General features: G+C 45.3%; 1 protein-coding gene and 1 long non-coding RNA gene across 3 annotated transcripts in view; both read right to left on the minus strand.

The window, feature by feature from the left end:
- Nucleotides 1-23,136, minus strand: part of LOC140721365 (uncharacterized) — a 310,112-nt gene that overhangs the window by 283,118 nt on the left and 3,858 nt on the right. The window contains 1 exon segment of the mRNA XM_073036208.1: nt 4,934-5,069. Coding sequence (XP_072892309.1) covers nt 4,934-5,069 — 136 coding nt within the window.
- Nucleotides 6,047-20,284, minus strand: LOC140721375 (uncharacterized). Of its 2 annotated transcripts, none has more exons than XR_012097371.1 (3): nt 20,156-20,284; nt 15,449-15,621; nt 6,047-6,325 (listed from the first exon to the last, which is right to left on the minus strand). It is a non-coding gene; the product is annotated as an uncharacterized lncRNA (long non-coding RNA). The 2 variants fall into 2 exon arrangements; XR_012097372.1 differs by having other exon boundaries at nt 15,445-15,621.

Consider the following 23,136-nt stretch of genomic DNA (forward strand, 5'->3'; position numbering starts at 1 on the left):
TGAAGAAGAGGCCAGTGAGGTTGCATTAGGATTAGGGTATTGCTCGGGTATCCATGCCTGGATTATTGTATTCAGTTTTGGTCGTTCTGCTATAGGAAAGAGGACGCTAAGCTAGAATAAGGGCAGAAAAGATTTACGAGAATGCTGCCGATACTCGAGGGACTGAGTTCTGGAGAGAGGTCGGGCAGGTAGGGATTTCACACCTTGAAGTGCTGGAGATTGAGGTGACATTATGCAGGTGTTCCAAACGATAAGTGTACAGAAATGGGGAATGTGCGCAGTTGAGAGAACTCAGCCTTGTCTCCTTGTAGCGACTGAGGATGAGAGGTGACCTGATAGAGATGTATAAGATAATGAGAGGCATTGATCTTGTGGATAGTCAGCGGTTTTTTCCAAGGGCTAAAATGGCTGCCACAGTGGGCACAGTTTTAAGGTGCTTGGAAATAGGTACAGAGGAGATGTCGGGGTACGTTTTTACACAGCGAGTGATAAGTGCATGGAATGGGCTCCGGCAGTGTTCGTGCAGGGGGAAACGATAGGGTCTTTTAACAGCCTCCTGGATAGGTGCATGGAGCTTAGAAAAATAGAGGGCTATGGGTAACCCCAGTAATTTATAAGGTAGGGACATGCTCAGCACAACTTTGTGGGCTAAAGGGCCTGTATTGTGCTGTAGGTTGTATATGTATTTCTGTTTATTTTTCTACACCCCCATTTTTGTAGAATCAACAACCAGAGAGCACCGGTTTTAAGGTGAGGGAGGATTGATTTAATAGGGATCCCAGGGGAAAATTATTAATCCACTCTCCCTTCCGTTTCATTGTTTAACTAAGACGATGAGTGCACATATTATATCCGGATGGCATGAGCATCGATATCTTTAACTTCTATCTCCACCTTTTCATTTCATCAACCCACACGCCAGTCTCCTCCATTCTGTCTCATCACTTCTCTCTCCTCCACTGCGGATCGTCTCCCTCTGGTTCCCCTTTACTTCCCCATTGTCCGCTCTCCTCTCCTATCAGTTTCCTCCTTTTCAGCCCTTTGCATTTTCCACCTACCACCTCACAGCGTCTCACTTCATCTCCCACCTCCCCCACACACTCACCTTCACTCTTATCTGGCTTCACCTATCACCTACCAGATTGGACTCTTTCCACTCCCCGCACCATCTTATTCCGGCTTCTCCCCACTTCCAGTCCTAATGAAGGGTCTCGGCAGGAAATCTCTGTTTTGGCTACCTGACCTCTTGACTTCCTCCAACATTTTGTTTCTGTTACCCTCCATCTCCAACATCTGCAGAATCTCATCGGGACAGAGTGCAGAATGCAGAGACTACAGTATCGGGTCTCAGTAATGTCGAGGAGGCCCCACCTGGAAAACTGGAAACGATGGATGACCCCAACAGTCACGATGCTGAAAAGTTGCCTCATATGGAAGGACTGTTTGGGACTCCGACTCGTGGTGAGGAGAGTGGTTAGGGGCAGGTCTGGAACTTCATCGACTTGCAGCCCCTGCATTCTTTCTTACCTCTGTAAACCTCTCCCTTTTGTGGACAACACTGCCACTTGGTGGTGATTTACCACAATAACAGGACCCCCGATTTGTGGACTCCATTGTCACCAGATGGCGCTCTGCCGCAATAACGCTGAGCGACAGAAATGAGACGCTGCAGCCTGCTGAAATGTTTATTCAAGATTCAGGGTTGTTTAATTCCATTTCCAGCAGACACATGTAAATGATGTCAAAATAATTATTACTCCGGCTCCAATACAGCACGAAAACACAATAGTAACAACATATATCCACAGCTTATATACTGTGCACGGACTGATTGTATGTCCATAAAGTGACGCTCGACATAGGATGCCTGCATATAAGATGACAGACAAGAAATGATAAAGTTGAGGTGTTTGGTGTTGTGGAAGGGTGGGTTAGAGGGTAGAGATAATTATCAGTTATACTGCTTGGGAAAAGTAGCTGTCTCAGAGGCTGAGGATTCTGCGCATCTACCCACCAATGAGAGTGAGATGAATAGTCCATGAGTGGGATGGGTGGAGGTAGATTGTGAAAATTAGATTGGTGCTTGATCTCAAGAGAGGGCATTTGGAAAATACTAATGAGATGCTTTTAGAGTAGCTTGTAATTGTGACCTCTTGAGAAATGTTGATTCTGGATTGGGTGTTGTCCAAAGAACCAAATTTGATAAGGGAACTTATGGTAAAGGAACCATGTTGAAGCTATGATCATAACATGTTGCAATTCACCCTGCACTTCGTCAGGAGAAAGGTAAAACAAGATGCATCATTATTAGTAGGGTGAGGGGAACTACGGAGGCACAGGAGAGGAGATTACTAAAGTTGATTGAAGGGGACACTAGCAGGGATGATGGCAGAATAGCAATGGCTGGAGTTGCTCCACTTGACACACTCAGGGTTGAAGAGAAACACATCATATTCCAACTGCACAGCTCCAACCTGAAGGCATGAATATCGATTTCTCCTTCCAGTAAAAAAATTACTGCCCACCTTTCCTTCTACTTTCTCCCGTGTAACGTAACTTTACACATTCTGACCACTGACATCTGGGACTTCCATATACCTGCCAGTGTCTTCTACAGATAAGAGTGATGTACGATAAGAGTGATGCCACCATCTTTCACCCTCACCCCATTAATACCTCTACAGCATCATTTTCCATTGGTTTGATATTCGCTTCTGTCTCTCTTTTACACTATATGTACCTGAAGAAAAAATAGTACCCTCTTTAATATTGCTGGCTAGCTCACCTAAGTATTCCATCTTCTCGTTCTTAATGATTTTAGTTGCATTCTGTTTGCTTTTAAAAGCTTCCCAATCCTCCAACTTCCAGTAATTTTTGTTCTGTGCCCTCTCTTTGTTTTATATGTTGTCTTTGGTTTCTCTTATCAGCCACGGTTTTGTAACCTTACCTTTAGAATACCACTTCCTCTCTGTGACTTCTGAATTGCTTCCAGAAATTCCAGCCATTGCTGCTCTGTTTTCAACCCTGCCCATGTTCTTTTCAAATCAATTGTGAGAATGTTTTCTCTCATGCCTCTCTAATTCTCTTTATTCCACATCTGTCTTTAGTTTCTCCTTCTCCAATGTCGGGGTGAATTTGATCATATTAAGAACACTTGCCCCTAAGGGTTCTTTGGACTCAAGTGACCTAATTAATTCCAGTTCATTACTACACCCAATCCAGAATAGCTGATCCCCAAGTGGGCTCAACCACGAGCTGCTCTTAAAAAAAAGCATCTTGTAGGCATTCTAGGAATTCCTCCTCTTCAGACCAACACCATCCTGATTTTCCTAATCACCTGCATGGCAATCCCTCATGACTATTGTAACTTTGCCCTTTTGGCAGGCATTTTCTATCTCCCATTGTAATTTGTGGACCACATACTTACTACTGTTTTGGAGTCACTATACAATTCCCATCAGGGATTTTTTTGCACATATGCTGTTCCTTAATACTACCCACAGATTCTACACCGCCCAACCCTATGCCACCTCTTATCTAATGATATTATTTAATATTTCACCAACAGAGCCACACAACCCCACAGCCGGCTTGTTATTAAACTAAACATATAAATATCTGGGAAACAAGGGGACCTGCAGATGCAAGAAATCGAGAGAAATTCACAGAACGTGCTGGAGAATCTCAGCAGGTCAGGCAGCATCTATGGATGGGAATCAACATTTCCAGCCATGACCCTTCTTTGGGACTGTTGATAACCACGTATCTGAAAAATCAACAAGCAAAAACAACAGAAAGTAGTGCAATATTGGGAAAACCATCGACAACATTTATTTCAAGGCTTTAAAAAACTGTGGAACAGAGCTCAATAGTCATCAAATACAACAAAGGCAATAAACACTTCCATCAATACCGACATTGACTTTTTTTTAATGAAAATATCTTAGTCCCATTTCAATCAGTAAAATTTACAAAGATAAGTAAGAACTGAAATGACAAGTTTAGAAAAAGACTATTTACACTCAAACCCACTGAGATTAACACTACCTTGGACAGAAGGAGGAAGAGGAATAACAGACATGAGAAAAAAAAATCACATAAGACCACAACACAAAGGAGCAGAATAGGCCATTTGGCCCATCGAGTCTGCTCCACCATTTCATCATGAGCTGATCCAATCTGCCCTTTAGTCCCATTCCCCCACCTTCTCACCATAACCTTTGATGCCCTGACTACTCAGATACCTATCAATCTCTGCCTTAAACACACCCAATGACTTGGCCTCCACTGCTGCCCGTGGCAACAAATTCCATAGATTCACCACCCTCTGACAAAAAAAATTCTCCGCATCTCTGTTCTGAATGGGCGCCCTGCAAACCTTACGTCATGCCCTCTTGTACTAGACTCCCCCAGTCACTCTCAAAATTGCATTCAGCAACGGGGATGGACAAATATCCAGCCTACAGGTTATTGAGACTTTCTCCCCAATGTGAACCTGGTCGTGTGTTACAAGGTTAGATTACTGAGTGAATCCCTTCCCATATTCACAGCACGTGAACGGCCTCTCCCCAGTGGAACACAATGATGCAGCCTTGGTGGAGACGGTTGACAGAATCTCTTCCCAAAGCCTGAGCAGACGATCTGTGGTGTGAACTCGCTGGTGTTTTAATAGATGAGATGATCGTGTGAATGCCTTCCCACATTCGCAGGTCGATGGCCTCTCCCCAGTGGAACTCACTGGTGTGCCAGCAGATTAGATAACTGAGTGAATCCCTTCAAACAATCTGAGTGGGTGAAATCCCTCTCTGCAGTGTGAACTGACTGGTGAGTCACTAGGTGAGATGATGTGGTGAATCCTTTCCCACAGTCTGAGCAGGTGAACGGCCACTCCCCAGTATGAACTAACTGGTGTGCTTGTAGGCTACCTAACTATGTGAATCCCTTTCCACAGTCTGAGCAGGTGAACGGCCTCTCCCCAGTGTGAACTCGCTGGTGTGTCTGTAGGTTGGATGACTGAGTGAATGTCTTTCCACAGACTGAGCAGGTGAATGGCTTCTCCCCAGTGTGAACTGACTGGTGTCTCCGTAGGTGAGATGCCTGAGTGAATCCCTTCCCACAGTCTGAGCAGGTGAACAGCCTCTCCTCAGTGTGAACTCGCTGGTGACTCTGTAGGTTGAATAATCGAGTGAATCCTTTCCCACAGGCTGAGCAGGTGAACAGCTTCTCCCCAGTGTGAACTTGCTGGTGTCTCTGTAGGTTAGATGACTGAGTGAATCTCTTCCCACAGACTGAACAGATGAAATCCCTCACTGCAGTGTGAACTGACTGGTGAGTCACTAGGTGAGATGATGTGGTGAATCTCTTCCCACAGTCTGAGCAAGTGAACGGCTTCTCCACAGTGTGAACTCGTTGGTGTGTCTGTAGGTTGGATGACTGAGTGAATGCCTTCCCACAGACTGAGCAGGTGAATGGCTTCTCCCCAGTGTGAACTGACTGGTGTCTCCGTAGGTGAGATGCCTGAGTGAATCCCTTCCCACAGTCTGAGCAAGTGAACAGCTTCTCCCCAGTGTGAACTTGCTGGTGTCTCTGTAGGTTAGATGACTGAGTGAATGTCTTCCCACAGACTGAGCAGATGAAATCTCTCACTGCAGTGTGAACTGACAGGTGAATCAGTAGGTGAGATGATGTGGTGAATCCCTTCTCACAGACTGAGCAGATGAACGGCCTCTCCCCAGTGTGAACTCTCTGATGTACCTTCAGTTCAGATGACTGAGTGAATCCCTTCCCACAGTCTGAGCAGGTAAACAGTTTCGCCCCAGTGTGAATTCCCTGATGGATCTTCAGTTTAGATGAGCAAGTGAATCCCTTCCCACAGTCCGAACAGGTAAACGGCCGCTCCCCGGTGAGAACTCGCTTGTGAGCCATTAGGACAGATGACCGAGTGAATCCTTACCCCATGAATTCAGCAGATGACCGGCCTCTGCCCAGTGTGAACTGACTGGTGTGTCCATTATTGGGAAGACTGACTGAATCCTTTCTCACACACAGAACAGGTGAATGGCCTTGCCCAGTGTAAACTTGCTGATATACATTCAGTTGAAATGACCGACTGAATCCATTCCCATTGTCTGAGCAGATGAATGGTTTCCCCCCTGATTAAAATGATGGACATGCCAGTAAGTCAGATGACCGAGTGAATCCCTCCCCACAGTCTGAACAGGAAGGATGATCGAGTGAATCCCTTGCTCCATTCCTTAAATATCTGGACAGAGACAGCAAAACTATATTCGAGATTTCCGTAGACAAATTTCTTGTCATTTGTAACCTGTAAAAAGATTTTAAAAATCCATCAATGGGTGCAGGACAACATTTCAGATCACGGGAGTTGTCAAGGTGTGAACTGACATCACACTGTTACAGTGAAGTTCAACACAATTTGGATGGAGAAATCATCTTCTAACTGGGCACAGTGCTGGTATCTGGAATAAGCATTGAACGCTCTGATGCTCTTCCTGTCTCTCTAAGAATGGGGCATTTCTGCCATCTCCAATCTGTGACTTGGCTCAGTTTGACTCTCTCCATTGGTATTATTCCCTGTTCCCACTGAGCTGCATGGGTGCCTGACCCCACAGTAACTGAAACACTCTCACACAAATAGCCGGCAGTGTATTCCACGCACCCACCACTCTCTGTGTAAAATACTTACCCCTGACATCCCCTCGGTATCTACTTCCAAGCACCTTAAAACTATGTCCTCTCGTGTTAGCCATTTCAGACCTAGGGGAAAAAAAACTGGCTATCCACACGATCAATGCCCCTCATCATCTTATACACCTAAAAACGGCTCGAAACATAAACAAGGAAAATGTACACTGCTTTGAGGATTTCTTAGACGTATACAACATTATGAGGGTATAGATAGGATAAATGCAAGCAGCTTTTTCCACTGAAGTTGTGTGGGATGACAACCAGAGGTCATGGGTAAGTGGGGAAGGTGAAAATTTTATGGGAACATGTGGAAAAGCTCTTCACCGGTCATGACAGTGTGGAATGAGATGAATATAAGTAGTGAAAATGAGCTCAGTTTCACCATTTAAAGGAAGTTTGGATGGGAGCCTGGATGGTAGGGGTATGGAGGGTGATGGTCCCGGTGCAGGTATTTGCATTAGACAGCTTAAATGTTTTTTGGCATTGACTAGATGGGCCAAATATCCTGTTTCTGGACTGAACTTCTCCATGTTTCTGTGATAAAGAAGCTGGGCAAACTTGTTTGGATGGGAAAAGGTAGGAGTGACAACGGAGCAGCAATGGCTGGAGTTTCTGGGAGCAACTCGGGAGCTGAGTGATCGATACATCCCAAAGAAGTGGAAGCATTGGAAAGGCAGGAGGACATATCCGTGACGGAAATGAGAAGCCAAAGCCAACATAAAAGCCAAAGAGAGGGCAAACAAAAGAGCAAAGACTATTGGGAATCTTTTAGAAACCAACAGCAGACAACTTAAAAAAAAAAGCCAGATGAGCTCAGGGCGTGGAATCCTGATATTGTAGTCATTAATGGATCTTGGTAGCACCCAACAGTCTGAGGCATTTGGAGGAACAAAATATCCGGGGCCTCAATATCTCTTGAAAAGCAAGGTTCCCTGCACCTGTAACTTTTCAACTTTTATTTTGACAGGCACATACAATCTCCACATCCTCAAAATTTCACTTCTGAAGGCCTCCCACTTACAAGAACTCTGTTGCCAGGAATGAGCCTGTTCCAAACCACACTTGTCAGATGTTTCTGATACCATCAAAATTGACCTTTCTCCAATTTAGAATCTCAACCCGTAATCCAGACCTCTCTTTTTCCATCTTTACTTTGAATCTCATGGCAATATGATCACAAATTCTGTCACCAGCCCTGGATCATTTCCTAACAGCTTATTGTTCACTTCTATATCAGAGATTCTACATACTGATTAAGGGCACATTTGACAAACTCTACCCCATCTAGTCCTTTTACAGTATGGGAGTCCCATTCAATATATGGAAAGTTAAAATCACTTACTGAATCAACCTTTGTTTATTGGCATGGTCCGCAGTCTCTCTACAAAGTTGTTCCTCTAAATCCCTCAGACTGTTGGGTGCAACCAAATTCCAATAATAGCTACAATATCATAATTCCCTGTCCTGAGCTCATCGGGCTTTCCTACGATGCTTCTTGCATTGTGATATATACAGCTCAGCACATTCATCACACTATGCTCAATCATTTGATTGCTGACCCTATCTGAGGTCTGAACAACATCTGACTGGTGTCAAGAAAACAAACTCTCCCTCATTGTCACAAAAACAAAGCTGATTGTGGATTACAGGAGGAATGGAGACAGGCTAACCCCTGTTGACATCAATGGATCTGGGTTTAAGAAGGTGAACAGCTTTAAATTCCTCAGCATAAACATCACCAAGGATCTCACATTGTGTGTACATACCGGCTGTGTTGTGAAAAGAGCACAGCAGCACCTCTTTCACCTCAGATGGTTGAACAAGTTGGGGACAGGGACCCAAAATCCTGAGGACATTCTACAGGGACACAATTGAGAGCATTGTGACTGGCTGCATCACTGCCTGGTATGGGAACTGTGCTTCCCTTAATCGCAGGAAACGACAGAGAGTGGTGCCGACAGCCCAGCACATCTGTAGATGTGAACTTTCCACTATTCAGGACATTTACAGGGACAAGTGTGTCAAAAGGCCCAAAGGATATCAGGGACCAAATTCACCACAACTACAAACTGTTCCTGCTGCTACCATTCAGGAAACGGTACCACAGCAAAAGTACCAACAGGCTCTGGGACATTATCTTCTACCAGGCCATCAAACTGATTAATTCATGCTGATACAATTGCATTTCAATGTTATATTGACTGTCCTATCTACAAACTATCTATTATATATTACTATTAATTACACATTGCACATTTTGGTGAAGATGTAATGTAAAGATTTCTACTCCTCATGTGTAGGAAGGATGTATCGAATAAAGTCAATTCAATTCAATTCACCCTCTCCACTATCTGTTCTGTCATTCTGGCTCCCATTTCCCCTGCAACTTTTTTTAACCACATCACCCTCTCCACCCACACTAGCACTAGCAAGCCTTACCACTAGGATATTAGTCCCCTCCTGTTCTGTTCCCCTAACTAATGAATTCACTATCACCTCTTTGACTTGTCTCTGTCAGGTAATCTACCCTCCCACCCCCCCAACAGTTTCTGAAGTGTTCCACCTATTGTTGTGTGGGATAGCAACAAGAGTACTCTGCAATGGCTATTTAACTTCATTCCCCTTCCTGACTCTCTCCCAGTTTCCTGTGTCCTGCACCTTGGGTGTAACTCACCTCTCTTCATGTCATATCGATCACCCCCTCCAACTTCTGGATGATCCGGAATTCATACACCTCCAGTTCCAACTCCTTAAAGTGCCGGGTTACAAGCTGCAGCTAGATGCACATCTTGTTGGTGAGGGCATCAGGGACACTGGAGGTCTCCCCACCTTCCCACCAATGTCCCCTCTAATTTGTAATGACCAGTGTGCACATAAATCATGTACTGTGCATTTTTTTACCCAGTGACATGTGCACAGTGAATTTTATACAGAGAGGTAATTACTTTCACAGCCAGCAAATCACTGTTGATAAGTACTTTGATCTCCCGAGTTCGATCGAGTTCATCTGCACTCTCACACAACCTATGTAGCAGGCCTGTAACGGGTAATGAAGGATTTTCTCACCAGAGCTTTTGCACATGTCCATATGTGGTTTACTTGCTAAATTATGCTTTAAAAAGTCAGATTTGCAAATATCACTCCAATTCTTTCCACTTGCAAATTCTCGAGCACCTCCTGCATTGCCACAATACATACAGATAACACCAGTTTCTATATTGGACATAAATATTTCCCCTGAACCCTCTTGAGGAATTGAATATATATAAAAAAATTCATTTTGAACATATGTAACCTCTGGCTAGAAGAATAATTGGGACTGAATAGGAATATTTGAACCAAAGTAAACACTGTCTTCAGTGGTTAGCCAGGACAGGCTCATTACCAGTTCTCTGTGGCTTGCAGAGAGACACACTGAGAGATGATAACATTGTATACTGTACCGTTGTTAGTTGATACCATTATACATTGTACCCTCATTTGAGTAAGGGGAGGAGGACTCGCTGATAAGGACAGGAATGAACATCTGTTTGCAATTAAGTCAGGGCCTTGCAAAGGGAATGACTGATAAGGACTGGACAGTACATCCATCCATAATTAAAACCTTGATATAGCAAACTCTGTTAAGATTTGCAATTAAGATTTGTAATTAAGATTTGTACCAACACACTTGGTGGGCGTACCAGTTCAAATAACATCTTGCAATAGTAAGCATGGGGAGTACTATGAATAAATATACAGCTGTAACCAAAGTCAGTCGACTTGTCAGATGGTGGCAGTGCTTACGTGCCATCACTTTGACAACTGGAGCTCAAACTCCTGCAGGAGAATGTGCAATAAACTGTGGTGTCAATAAGAAGCTGTTCTCTTGAGTTTTATTCAGATTCAGCTTTAACATTTGGCATCGCAAACAGGATCTCAATATACAGAGCACCGAGCAGACGGGCTGAGTAAGCATCTGGACCACTCTGGGGACTATGGAGACTGACCGGGAGCCCAATAGGTATTTTACATTTGTCACTCACCATCAGTTCCTTTGGACGTACAGTGCCTCGCCCAAGGCTGATCATATACCTTAACAGGATCGGGAAAAAAATCTGTCGGGAAACTCGTATAACGTAGGCAAAATTTTTACTAAGTTGGCAGGAGGCAGTATTGGATAAAGTTTATTAAGTTGCCAGGAGGCGTTACTGGGTAAACTTTACTAAGTGGGCAGGAAGCAGACAAGTCAGGTAAATTCATCAATTGAGCAGGAGGTGCCTGCCGGGAAAATTTATCTGATTGTTAATTGAGCAGGAGGCTTTGTGCCCGATAAATTAATGAAAGATAATCGGTTAATTGCAGTCGATTGATACGAGTGTGCCAGGAGCAGCCCTACACAATTTTATGTGAGAGTTTTCCAGACAAGGAAAAAGATTTTCAAATGTTGAGTGCAGCACTCAAAATGTGGCCACAGATGGAGGGGGGTGGGGGAGCCTGGGCTATTACCTCATGAGAACAAGCAGTAAATCTGATATGGAAAAAGAACTGAGGAAAGAAGTGGAAATTGTTGAAAAGGGAATGGAGGGAAAAGGCAGATGTAAAATGGAACTTTGCCAGCTATGCCAGTGATGGTCTAGTGGCTTCAGCATTGGACTTCGAGGCAAGAGCTCCTGAGTTCGAATCCAGCCGACTCCCTTGCACACTTTCATCTGTGCTGGGTTAGAGCTGGTGAACAAAGCAACTCACCCAGCAGAAGGCAATGGCAAACTACTGCTGTAACTTGCCTTGTACATGATTTCCCAACACTACACAGTGGCGTGGAAGGAAATCCTCGGCTAACTGGAAAATATTCCGGATGTGACATACCTTTAAAGTGGAACAGTATATTATCAGCAAGTTGGAGGAATAATGCATGTGAGAAAGGGATAGAGGTCTGTACTGCAGAAGGAATGCCAAAGGTTGGGAGACGCTAAAAGCGGAGCGTGAATGGGTGGATGGGCACCGAAAATGAGAAAAACAACATAAGCAAACCAAGGCCGGCCCAGATAGGAGGGAAGGGTAGGAACATCAGTCTAAAGTTTGAACTGATAGGGAAACATGGGATTCCGAACCCACGTTTGGCATATTGACCCTGGATGTGATTTGTGGCCTGCTACGGCACTTTCACAGGAGACCAAGCCTTTAAACTGGGGGGACAAATACCCATTAATAATGATTTACTGCTCCAATGCTTACAAAGTTTGCCAACATTATTAATACAAATAATATGGATTGGCCTGACAATGACCGAAATCGAATGTGACGAGCTTTGACATATTATTAGGACCCGACTTTGAAATCCTGATCAACCCCAGAACTAAAATTCTCCTGTTTGATTCTTACTAAGAGAGAGAGGGGGGGCAGAACTATTTGACTAGGCAGCACGTTTGCACTTGCTCGCAGCTTGTGTTTATATAGTGTTATGATACCAGCCCCCTCCTTCCTGAGAATCGCAAGATCGCTATTAATTCGGGTCTTGGAACCAGGAAAAGAGAGAGAGACAACGCAACGGATTTGACCATTCTTTCTTGGAGCCACCTTTGTGGATTGCGATTCTATGCTACGTGCCAGCTATCATGGCTACATGGGCACCCTCGGGCAATGTGGGGTGGGGATTGTATCACTCCACCTTGACTGACATCTACAACTCCGCAAGTCAAGATAAAAAGGGGACTGCAGGAGGCAGTACCCTAGCGACGCACCAGAAGGAGACACCATCGCTTATCGCTCCCGTGATGACGGGAAGCTATTCGGAAGCCACGTGTGGTTCGTTTCCCCTAGCCTGGGGAGCGAGTGGCTGATAACACCGAAAAGGACTTCGAACTGACAACGGGGAACCCACGTTCCCGATTCAACGATTTGAGTCCAAAAGGCTGGCAATTTTTTTTTCTCACCAAAAATTCTCTCTCTCTCCAACACGTGAAATCCAGTGGTCCCCAAAAGGCTAAAAGCCTGCATGAACTCCAGAGACTTTGATATTTCTATCGGACAATATTTTTACCCCTAGACAAACGATAGAGCTACTTCTTATTGTTGATTATTACTATACCCGTGCTTTAGATTGAGTAGTGACGACGTATATTATCTGAATGTTTGTATTAACCTTACTTTTGTGCCCCGTTATAAATAAAAACGTTTAAAAATAGTACCATCAGACTTCAGCGGACCTCTCTATCTTTGCTGGTAAGTGACCCAGTTATGGGGTATGTAACAATAGCTCGCAGTTTGCTTTATTTAAGCAAAGACAGTCACAAACACAGTCAGCCAGAGAGAAAGAAAGAAGATGGAAGGTTCGAAACAAAGGACCTAGTGGCCAAAGGTCACTGTTTGGGCTCTCCTATGCCCACAAGGGTGGGTTGATTATTGATTCAGTGTATACCGAATGTGTGATTGTCGCTTTGTTTGATCCATTGGAGTAGATCTGTTGGTTTGGGAGTATCCTGTGAGGACAACTTGTGCTAACCCTTGCCTGGGGGTGGTAATTCACTTGAAGAGGTAGCCCTGTGACCAATCACTGTTGGTGATGATTCGTATAATGGGGATTTTGTTGGAGTATCTCGTGGCTACCACTTTTGTTAACCCTTAGCTGGATTCGGGTGTGTGATGTGGTAACCACTTGTGAGAAGGGATATTCTGTGGAAATCACTGTCGGTAATACTTTGTGTGTTGGATCTGGATAGGGAGTACCTTGCGGAATCTACCTGTGTGTTAACCCTTGCCTGGGTGGTAGTTCCTTCTGAAGACAGTACTCCTGCAATAAGCTACTTCTGGTGATAACCTGTATGTGGATTTAGAACGACGACGAATAAGACCTACAGCGACTGGTATCCTGTTTTACCACTGTGGAATTTGTGGAATTCAACGTAATTGCCTTCTCTTGACATTCACCTTGGATTACAAATATCTCTCTCTCGTCATTGATCCCGTGGATGAACTGAACTTTCATACTTTACCATCTCAAGACTTTCAGCTTGGTATTCCCTGAGCTGAGTGGTTTGGGAGTTATACTTACACATATGTGTGCTCATAACACTTTTAAACTTTTGATTATTTTGCTTAATTTGTTATATTATAAGTAGATACGAATAAAGACAGTGGTTTTAACATCAAAACCAGAGTCCAGGTGTGGACTATAGCTGCTGGTTCAATTAAACCGTAACAGTGGTGTTTGTATCTATGTCTTTAAGAGGGCTTACCCCAGCACACAGGAGCCCCTATGTTAACACCTTTCTGTCTCTCTGTCACAACTGGGCCAAGCAGGTAGAACCAGGGGCCTGCTGGGTTTGTGCCGAAATTCCTCAGTATGGGAAAAGTATGATTCAAATGTCAGTAATCCCGCTCAACTACAGTGAGGAACTCTCAGCCTGGGCTTTTTCAAATAACACCTGGGGAAGAGAGTGAGGAACTGTGGTCCAGTCTGTGATGACTGTGGCTGTCAATGTTTTGAGGGATGGTATCTCAGGCCCCCACCAAACGGAACTTCCTACACTGGGAAACATGCATCTTGGCCATACCTGCAGGAGCCCAGCAGCGGAGAGGAGTAACTGAGACTGAGTGATTTTGGCTGATCGCTTTTCTCTCCTATGGAGTAGCCAGGAGTTCACAAGAGATAATCAATTTGGATACAGCACTTGTGGAGCTGGCCACAATACTGCAGGGGCCCTGACAGAAACACAGGCCCAAGTAACAGAAATATCCACTGAAATGATTGCAATCTGGCAAACAGTCGTACAGAATCATAAGGCTTTAGATTTTATCCCAGCTGAGAAAGGGGGAACCTGTGCTATTATTGACATAGAATGCTGCGCCTATATCCCTGATGAGTCTACTAACGTTACATCGCTCTCCGAGCACACTGCAAAGGAGACGGACAGCATCAAGAGAGTAGGGCAGGATTTACACGGGTTCACCAAAGGGTCGAAATGGTGCTCTTCGAAGGCCTGTTCGGTAATATGTGGGGCATGATATTGCATTATGTCCTAATGGTTGTACCTCTCATTGTTCTAACTACTGATGTTATACCCACTGAGAAGTCAAAGCTCCACTCGGTTGCTTTCTCTGTAAAGGAGGGAATGATAAAGTCTGTAAAAGGGTTAACACTTCGTTAAACAATAGCAGCCTGTTTTTCTGAAAGAAACTCCTGATGATCAACAGATGTACTAAGCCATGCTGAGCCATATTTCTTCTTGAGGGTAGCTAGCTAGGGTTTCAGGATGCTTATCTCCTTGTGCACTCATGTGTAGAGATAGGACAGCTTCAGTCTGTTCTGTGTGTGTAAGCCATTATGACTATTTTGTAACTTGTCTTCAGGGGCTATCATAGTAAATAACTTTGGCTCCAGCCTGTCCTGTGTGGGGAGTATCTGGACAGATATATCTGTGGTGTGAGGGGAATTGGTGGATTGGGTGGGAACAGTCACAGTCTGTTCCTGTCTGAGTGACTAACTGAGTGAGCCCCGGGTGCTTGAAATAAAGAGTTTGTACTATACGGTCTCTGAGTGACTTAATCCGGATTCAACTTCGACAGAATGGGAGTGGTCTTAAAGGGCTGGGCTGCTGGAAGCACATTACCAGACCTGGACTGATTGCAACTGTGTCTGACAGAAGCATAACTGGTTATTCTGGGCACATTCAGTCCCACTCCAACTAAATCCTACCTTCCCTTGTACAAGTATGTAATGTCTAAAGGACCAGTGTCTGAGTAAATGAGACTCACCAACCTTTCTTCCGACTGAATCAATGAGAACTCCGAGTCAGTTGATTCAGAGTTGTTCTCTCCAGTTGATGCTCTCAGTCCTCGGGCTGGTTCACTTGTTGCTGTTCCCTCGTCTTCAGCTGTGGTTTGCTTCCAGTTGGGGTTTTTCTTCCAATAAACCTCTCACCACAGTTCTCACTTTAACCAGAGAGATAATGAAGCACATTAACACAGTTTGAACACCAAACTCACGGGTCTATTTCTACTGTTGTAAAAATGGAACTGCCCATTTACTCATAACCTGTCCCTGTGAGGATGGAATGGGAACTCATCCTCTCCTCAGACTGGCAGTCATTGCTTCCAAAGGAACTCCAAAACCAAATATCTGATCCCAGACCAGAAATACTTGCTCAACACCTCGTAAGCACAAGCAGCTCGATCCTCGCATCCATTTTACCTGGATCAAAAACTATGATATCCCAGGACCCAACCTCACAGAATCACACAGCTTAATCTGCCACTCACCGACCCTGAGAGTCTCGCACATTGTCCTCCCATTTCACACTGGGTAGTGCAATCGGGGATTTCCCCACAACCAATGTCCAGCTGCTCGAAATTTCTGCTTCATTGCAGAAGGACGACCATTCAGCCCCATCTGTAGAAGCAGTAACCAAAGTCAAAGCCAACACAGGACTAGAGTCCAAGCAGCAACTCTCCCAGTTCTCTTTGCTGATTGTAATATGATGCAGTGTGTCAGCCAGTCACAGTTCAAAAACTAGCTCTCCCACACCAATGCACAACAGAACTGGTACCGGATGACCCTCTAACTTTCCAGCTGACAAAAACTGATTCAGGAAATAACTCAGTGAGGACGAAGGTGTGAAAGAATACTTCACAATGAAGACAAGAAAGATTGCCGATATATATCATTGCAGAGGTATGATACAGGGTGGACCAAGGTTGACCCAGATAGTTGATGCATGTCACTGAAGTTGGTGGGAGAGAGACTGGACAGAGGTTGAACAAGATGGGCAGGGAATGAGCAGATGGAACCAGGTGGAGCAGAAAGCAAGGACGATCAATTATGGTTCTCCAGCAATACACAGATACTGAATAAATAGTACACACTACTGCATAAAGGATCTTAAATTGACAAAGTTAGAACAAACAACAAAAACATTGCCATATATACTTTGAACCCTCACCAAATTGTTTATCAACACACCATAGAAAGTTTCCCATTTGGACATTTCATGCTTTGCACAGTAACTGCTCTGCTCGTGACTGCAAGGAATGGCAGAGACCTTTGGATCCAGATCAGTAGATCACAGAAACCATTCTCCCCCTAGAGTAGTGAAATCAAAGATCCCCACAACCTGGGTCGTTCTTTCTCATCCACCCCAATCCAGGAGAAGACAACAGCCATAAAGCTCAAGGACAAATGCGAGGAGGCTCAGGAAGTGAGACAATTTGAGGGAAGTTAAAGGGACTCAGTGGCCAACATCAGACTCCCCAACACAACATGGAGGAAGCATCACCTCACATCCGGGGACTCTGACCACACACCACATGATCTTGAGTCACAAACCAGAGGGTGGGATAGATCTGCGTTAAACAGCCTCACGTGACCTGTTGGTGGGTCTCTAATTTCAACTCTGTGGAAATAAACAGCCTGGGCTCCTGGGTTGGATCGTTCAATGCAGATTAAGTGAAATCCACATTTTATTGAAGAGCCCAGATAATTGGAAAATAAATGAGCAATTGGCCCTCAGTTCGGCACTCACAGCTAACATTGGATCTCCCCACTCGGGATCGGTCTCAATACTCACTGATGGGAAAACGATATCTTTGGCCTGCAGACAGTGATCTGACCCCTGGCTTCCTGACCCAGGAGGGGAGGACCCTTTCCCGATCTGACCCCTGGCTTCCTGACCCAGGAGGCGAGGACCCTTTCGCGATCTGACCCCTGGCTTCCTGACCCAGGAGGCGAGGACCCTTTCCCGATCGGACCCCTGGCTTCCTGACCTGACCCAGGAGGCGAGGACCCTTTCCCAATCCCGCAGACGTTCCGCTTCAGTAGAAAGGAAACTGAGCAGAAAGGAAAACACCACCCAACCGGAGACAGTGAGCATGAGCGAAGAGATTGTACATCTGTGGATAAATGGGAGGGGCAAACAGGATCACGTGACTGGTGGGGTCTCCCACCCCAGGCAGAGAGTCCAGCTACCAACCACTCTGTGGAAAAAGACAAACTTGCCACTTATATCTCGTCTCACCTTAAATGTATTAGACATTTCAACCCCCAGGAAAAATATATCGTCTGTCCACACAGATTCATAATCAGGTTTATTATCACCGGCGTGTGGTGTAAACTTTGTTAACTTTGCAGCAGCAGTTCAATGCAATACATAATATAGACGGAAAAAAAACACAAAATAAAATAATAAAAATTACAGTATACGTATATCTGGGACCATTGCTCATTGTAATTGTTATAAATAACTTGGATGAGGAAGTGAAAGGATGTGTTAGTAAATTTGCTGATGACACAAAGGTTGGAGGTGTTGTGGATAGTGTGGAGGGCGGTCAGAGGTTACAGCGGGACACCGAAAGGATGCAAAACTGGGCTGAGAAGTCGCAAATAGAGTTCAACCCGGATAAGTTTGAAGTTGTTCAATTTATTAGGTCAAACATGATGGCAGAATATAGCATTAATGGTAAGACTCTTCACAGTGTGGAGGATCAGAGGGATCTTGGGGTCTGAGTTCATAGGACATTCAAATCTGCTATGCAGGTTGACTCTGTGGTTAAGAAGACATACGGTGCATTGACGTTTATTAATCGTGGGATTGAGTTTAGGAGCCGAGAGGTTTTGTTGCAGCTATATAGGACCCTGGTCACACTCGGCTATGCTCAATTCTGGTCACCTCACTACAGGAAGAATGTGGAAACCTTAGAACAGGTGCAGAGGCAAGTTACAAGGATGTTGCCTGGATTGGGGAGTATGCCTTATGAGAATAGGTTGAGTGAACTCGGCCTTTTCTCTTGGAGTGATGGAGGATGAGAGGTGACCTGATAGAGGTATATAAGATTATGAGAAGCATTGATCGTGTGGGTAGTCAGAGGCTTTTTCGCAGGGCTGAATTGGTTACCACAAGAGGGCACAGGTTTAAGGTGCCGGGGAGTACGTAGAGGGGAGATATCAGGGGTGAGTTTTTTTAGTCAGAGAGTGGTGGAGAGTGGTGTAATGGGCTGCCGGCAATGTTTATGGAGGTGGGCATGATAGGGTCTTTTCAAAGATTTTTGGTTAGGAACCTGGCGGCACTGGAGAAAAATTAACTTAGAAAAATAGAGGGCTATGGGTAACCATAGCAATTTCTAAGGTAGGGACATGTCAGCACGACTTTGTGGGCCAAAGGGCCTGTACTGTGCTGTAGGTTTTCTATTATTCTATGAATAAATTTTAAATTGTGTAAAAAGCAGAAATACTATATATTTTAAAAGTGAGGTCATGTTCAAGGACTCAATGTCCATTTGGCTATCAGATGACAGAGGGGAAGAAACTGTTCCTGTATCACTGAGTGTGTGCCTTCAGGCTTCTTTACCTCACTATCTGATGGTAACAGTGAGAAAAGGGCATGCCCTGGGTGCTGGAGTTCCTTAAAAATGGACGCTGCCTTTCTGAGACACTGCTTCTAATCCTTTCGTCATCTTATAAACGTCTATTCAGTCTCACCCCAGCCGGCACGGCTCCAGAGAAAACAACATAAGATTGACCAACCTCCCGTTATAGCTCAGGCCCTCTATTCCAAGCAATATCCTGGTAAACCTCTTCTGCGCCCTCTCCAAAGCCCCGATATCCTTCAGAGAATGAGAGCGACCACAACTGTATAAAACACTCCAGATGTGGCCTAATTAATCTTATAAAGCTGCAACATAACTTCCCAACTTTTGAACTCAATGATAAAGACAACCACGCCATTTGCCTTCTTAACCACCCGATCAATCTGTGCGGACTCTTTCAGGGAGCGATGATCTCGGACTCTGATCAACAACACTGTTCAGGGTTTTGCATTTAACAGTGTACTGTCTCATACATTCGACCTACCGAGCTGCCAAGGTGATCATCACTAATCAAATCTCACTGAGATTTCTCAGATCCTGTTGAATTTATTGCCAAGTGCACAAGTACGGGAAGGTACAGGGACAGAGAAACACTGACTTGTGGCAGCATCACAGGCAAGTACATTCAGATAACACACGGAACACAAATTATACAATTCTCTGCCAGTAACAATATGGAAACATGTTTTACTTCATCGTGCTAATAGGACCAGAACAACAGGGGCTGAGCTGCGGCTCATCTCAGACGGTTCGGTGTGAAGGTCTCACAAACCGGACCGATCCCGGCAGATTCTGTGAAGGAAGCGAGGCGAGGCCGCCAGTTCGGGAAAGATCATCCCCTCCCCCTTCAGGTTTCACCGATCACCTTGTGTTTCTCTCTCCCTCCCCACCCCCACCTTTTATTTTCCAGTCCTGCCGAAGGGTTTCGGCCGGTAATGTCGACTGTATTCTTCCCCTAGATTCTGCCCGGCCTGCTGAGTTCCTCCAGCATTTTGTGCGCGTTGCTCGCATTTCCAGCATCTGCAGGCTTGATCTTGTTTGAATTCGGGAAAGTTAACTCACCACCCAACGTCAGACCTCCCCGCTCGGGACCGGCTTCAATACTCACCGAAGGGAAATTGTTGCTGCTGCCCCGCAGAGAATAATCCGTCTCCGGCTCCCCATCCAAGGGGGCGAGAACCCCCTCCCGATCCCGATCTCACCGCCGACCCGCTTTCACAAAGAACGAAAAAACAACACTGCCTTTCCCGGGAATGTGAGCATGCGCAATCTGCTTATTGCGTCACGGGCGTTGGGCGGAGCCTCGGAAAATGCTGACGATCCGCTGTAAAACAGGATCACGTGACTTGGTGACTGTTCCTCCCCCTTCACATATTGCCCGACCCACCGCCGCATTTCCCAAATTATTTCATTATTTCCCTATATTATTTCCATATTTACACCAGACACTTATTTAGTTTTTCCCTCCATATCTTCCCCGATCCCTCTCCCTCCAGCCCCAGGTCACAGAGTTCTCAGCGTTATAATTTCGATTCTCATCCCATCCCGACACACAATTCAGACCCACACAGGAAATGTGCAGGTTTCAGTTAAATCAGTCGATGTTTATAAACACTTAATTTATTAGCCCAGCCGTTAAACCGATGAAGCTCGAGCACAGCAGCACCTGGGTGACGTAACACACCGCGCCCGACAGGGCAGACCCTGGTGTGGGGAGCACATGTGTGACGTCAGGCGAGTGGGGGGGAGCTGTGTGACGTCACCTGTGGGGGAGCGCTCGTATTTAAAAGCACTTTAATGGATTTTTCGGTGGGACAACAACATTAATCACGGGTTTCATCACTGAATCCAGTGTTATGAGATGTAAAGTCCCCTGTTATGTGTCCGGCTGTGCCGTGTTGTTGGTGGAGTGGGCAGCGTGGTGTTTGTCTCGATTCGGGTCACAACACCAGAATTCCCAGCGGGGTCCACACACAGTGTATTAGTCAACAGAAAACCTCTCGTCCCTGCAGTCTTTGTCTCCTGGTAAACTCAACACCCTGACAGTGTGGACCATAGATACCCCTGCCTCTCAGAGTCAGGGAATCACTCAGACAGCTGATCGCTGAGAGGATTTATATTTATTGGTCATTAAAGTTCACCCAGATTCGTTTGGACGGATTTGATGTGGAGTTCGGGGTGTCACAGTGAAAGGGCCGGACGGTCGAACTCTCTCCGTTGTCCAAACATCCTTCCAGGTGAGGCGACACTTCACCTGTGAATCTTCCGGGGTCGCCCGTTGTGTCCGCTGCTCTCGATGCGGCCGCCTCTACACTGGTGACACCGGCTCCTCCGCAGTTGTGCGGGGTAGGGTTGTTTTTGGGGGGGGGGGGGGGGTGGCGGTCGACGATATTGTTCCCTTTTGTGCGGGAGGGGTGGATTTTGGGGGTTTGATGATCGGGATGCTGTCTTTTTGATGCGGGGGTTGAGGTGGGAGTTTGATTTTTCTCTCTGAACGACTTTCGTGGTTTTCCGGAGAAGAAAAAAAGCTCAAGAATTGTTTACGGATACCTGCTTTGATAATAAATTAACCTTTGAACTATCCGCTCCGAGCGGGACTTCCTGGTGTCCAAACATTTTCATTCCGATTCTCACTGGGGAATCTACTGATGTTGAAAATGATCATAACATGATAAGGAATGGCTACAAGTGGCACATGCAACTCGTTCATTATCTGATCCAGAAACACGTTATGCCCAGATTTAAAAAGAATTGCTCAGCATTTTGTTTCCTTGTGAGGCATTTCATCAGTTTGTGTCAGGGCAATCTTTTGATATTGAAAATGATCATAAACCTCTGATTGCATTGTTTTATGCGGGGGGTGGAGTGGGAGTGTGGCTTTTCTCTCTGATAGATGCTGCCCGGCCAGCTGAGTGGTGGTGTGTCCTTTTAGGAAGCAACAATTCTCTCTTCAAATGAATTACTGTCTAATCTTGCTGTTAACATTGTGTTTGTTACAAAGCCCCAGTGTCTGGAAGAGCTGTCACCGTCATGGGCTGTTGGTGCAGACTGGGATGGCGGTGGAGTGTCAGTGACCTCTGTATCAGAGAACAACACGGGTTTCTACATCCTCCTGTGAGATATAAATGTCCTCACAGTGGGTTCGGATCAGCTGGCATATCTGGAGTTTGCAAAGGGAAAGGGAATAGGGAAAGGGCTGAGGAGAGAGAGTTTTAATCAGCAAACCATCATCCGGGGTGGAGGGGTACAGGAGCTGTCTGATAGATCGTTTTACAGTAATTGTATTTTTATATAATCTCACAGATGGTGACTGAGGAAGGAGCTTGTTGAGGGAGGATACTCGGAGGTGAGCAGGTCAGACACGTTATCAGGAGAGTGACAGTGATGTGATTTCCTGTGTCACGGGTACAGACAGTCGTCTCAAGAGAGGAGTTTGTGTGGAGATGCAGCGTCCCTGGAGGTGGAGGAAAGAGGACACACCAACAGGTGGAACCAGCTGTGGGAAGACATGGTTTGTCAGGTCTGACGTCGAGCTGAATGTACCATAACCTTCAGACTGAATCAGAAAACCATTCTGAGGGTATTTGAATTGTCAGAAGCAGGGCAGATGTGATCCCATGTCTCGATCAGACCCTCAGTGAGGTGGTTCCAGTTATAACGTGCAGGGATGAAAGCACAGTGTTTGGGGTCTGATTTAATCACTGATTCTGACACAGTGAGAGGGTTAGTTTTACTGTAAGGCAGCAACATTAATGGAAGAAGACACAGAAACTTCATCAATTGCCAGTTGTTTAGCAAAAGTGATCAATTTGTATGTTACCTTGACAGAAACAGATATTCCCAGTGGTGACAAAGGGGTGCAGTCAGATTTATTTCAGGTTGGTGAGGGGTGTGGAGTTTTGAAATCAATGCCTTGCATCATTAATTTAGCATGTCCGGAGTGGTGGATCACACAGCACGGAAACAGGCCTTTGGCCAGCCATACCTGTTCTGACCATCCACTCACAGTCTACACTGGTCCCATTTATCAGCACTTGGTTCATAGCCGACTGTATCTCGACAGTTTCAATGCTCATCCTCTTCGTAAAT

Source organism: Hemitrygon akajei, unplaced genomic scaffold (assembly GCF_048418815.1).
Source record: "Hemitrygon akajei unplaced genomic scaffold, sHemAka1.3 Scf000054, whole genome shotgun sequence".
NCBI lineage: Eukaryota > Metazoa > Chordata > Chondrichthyes > Myliobatiformes > Dasyatidae > Hemitrygon > Hemitrygon akajei.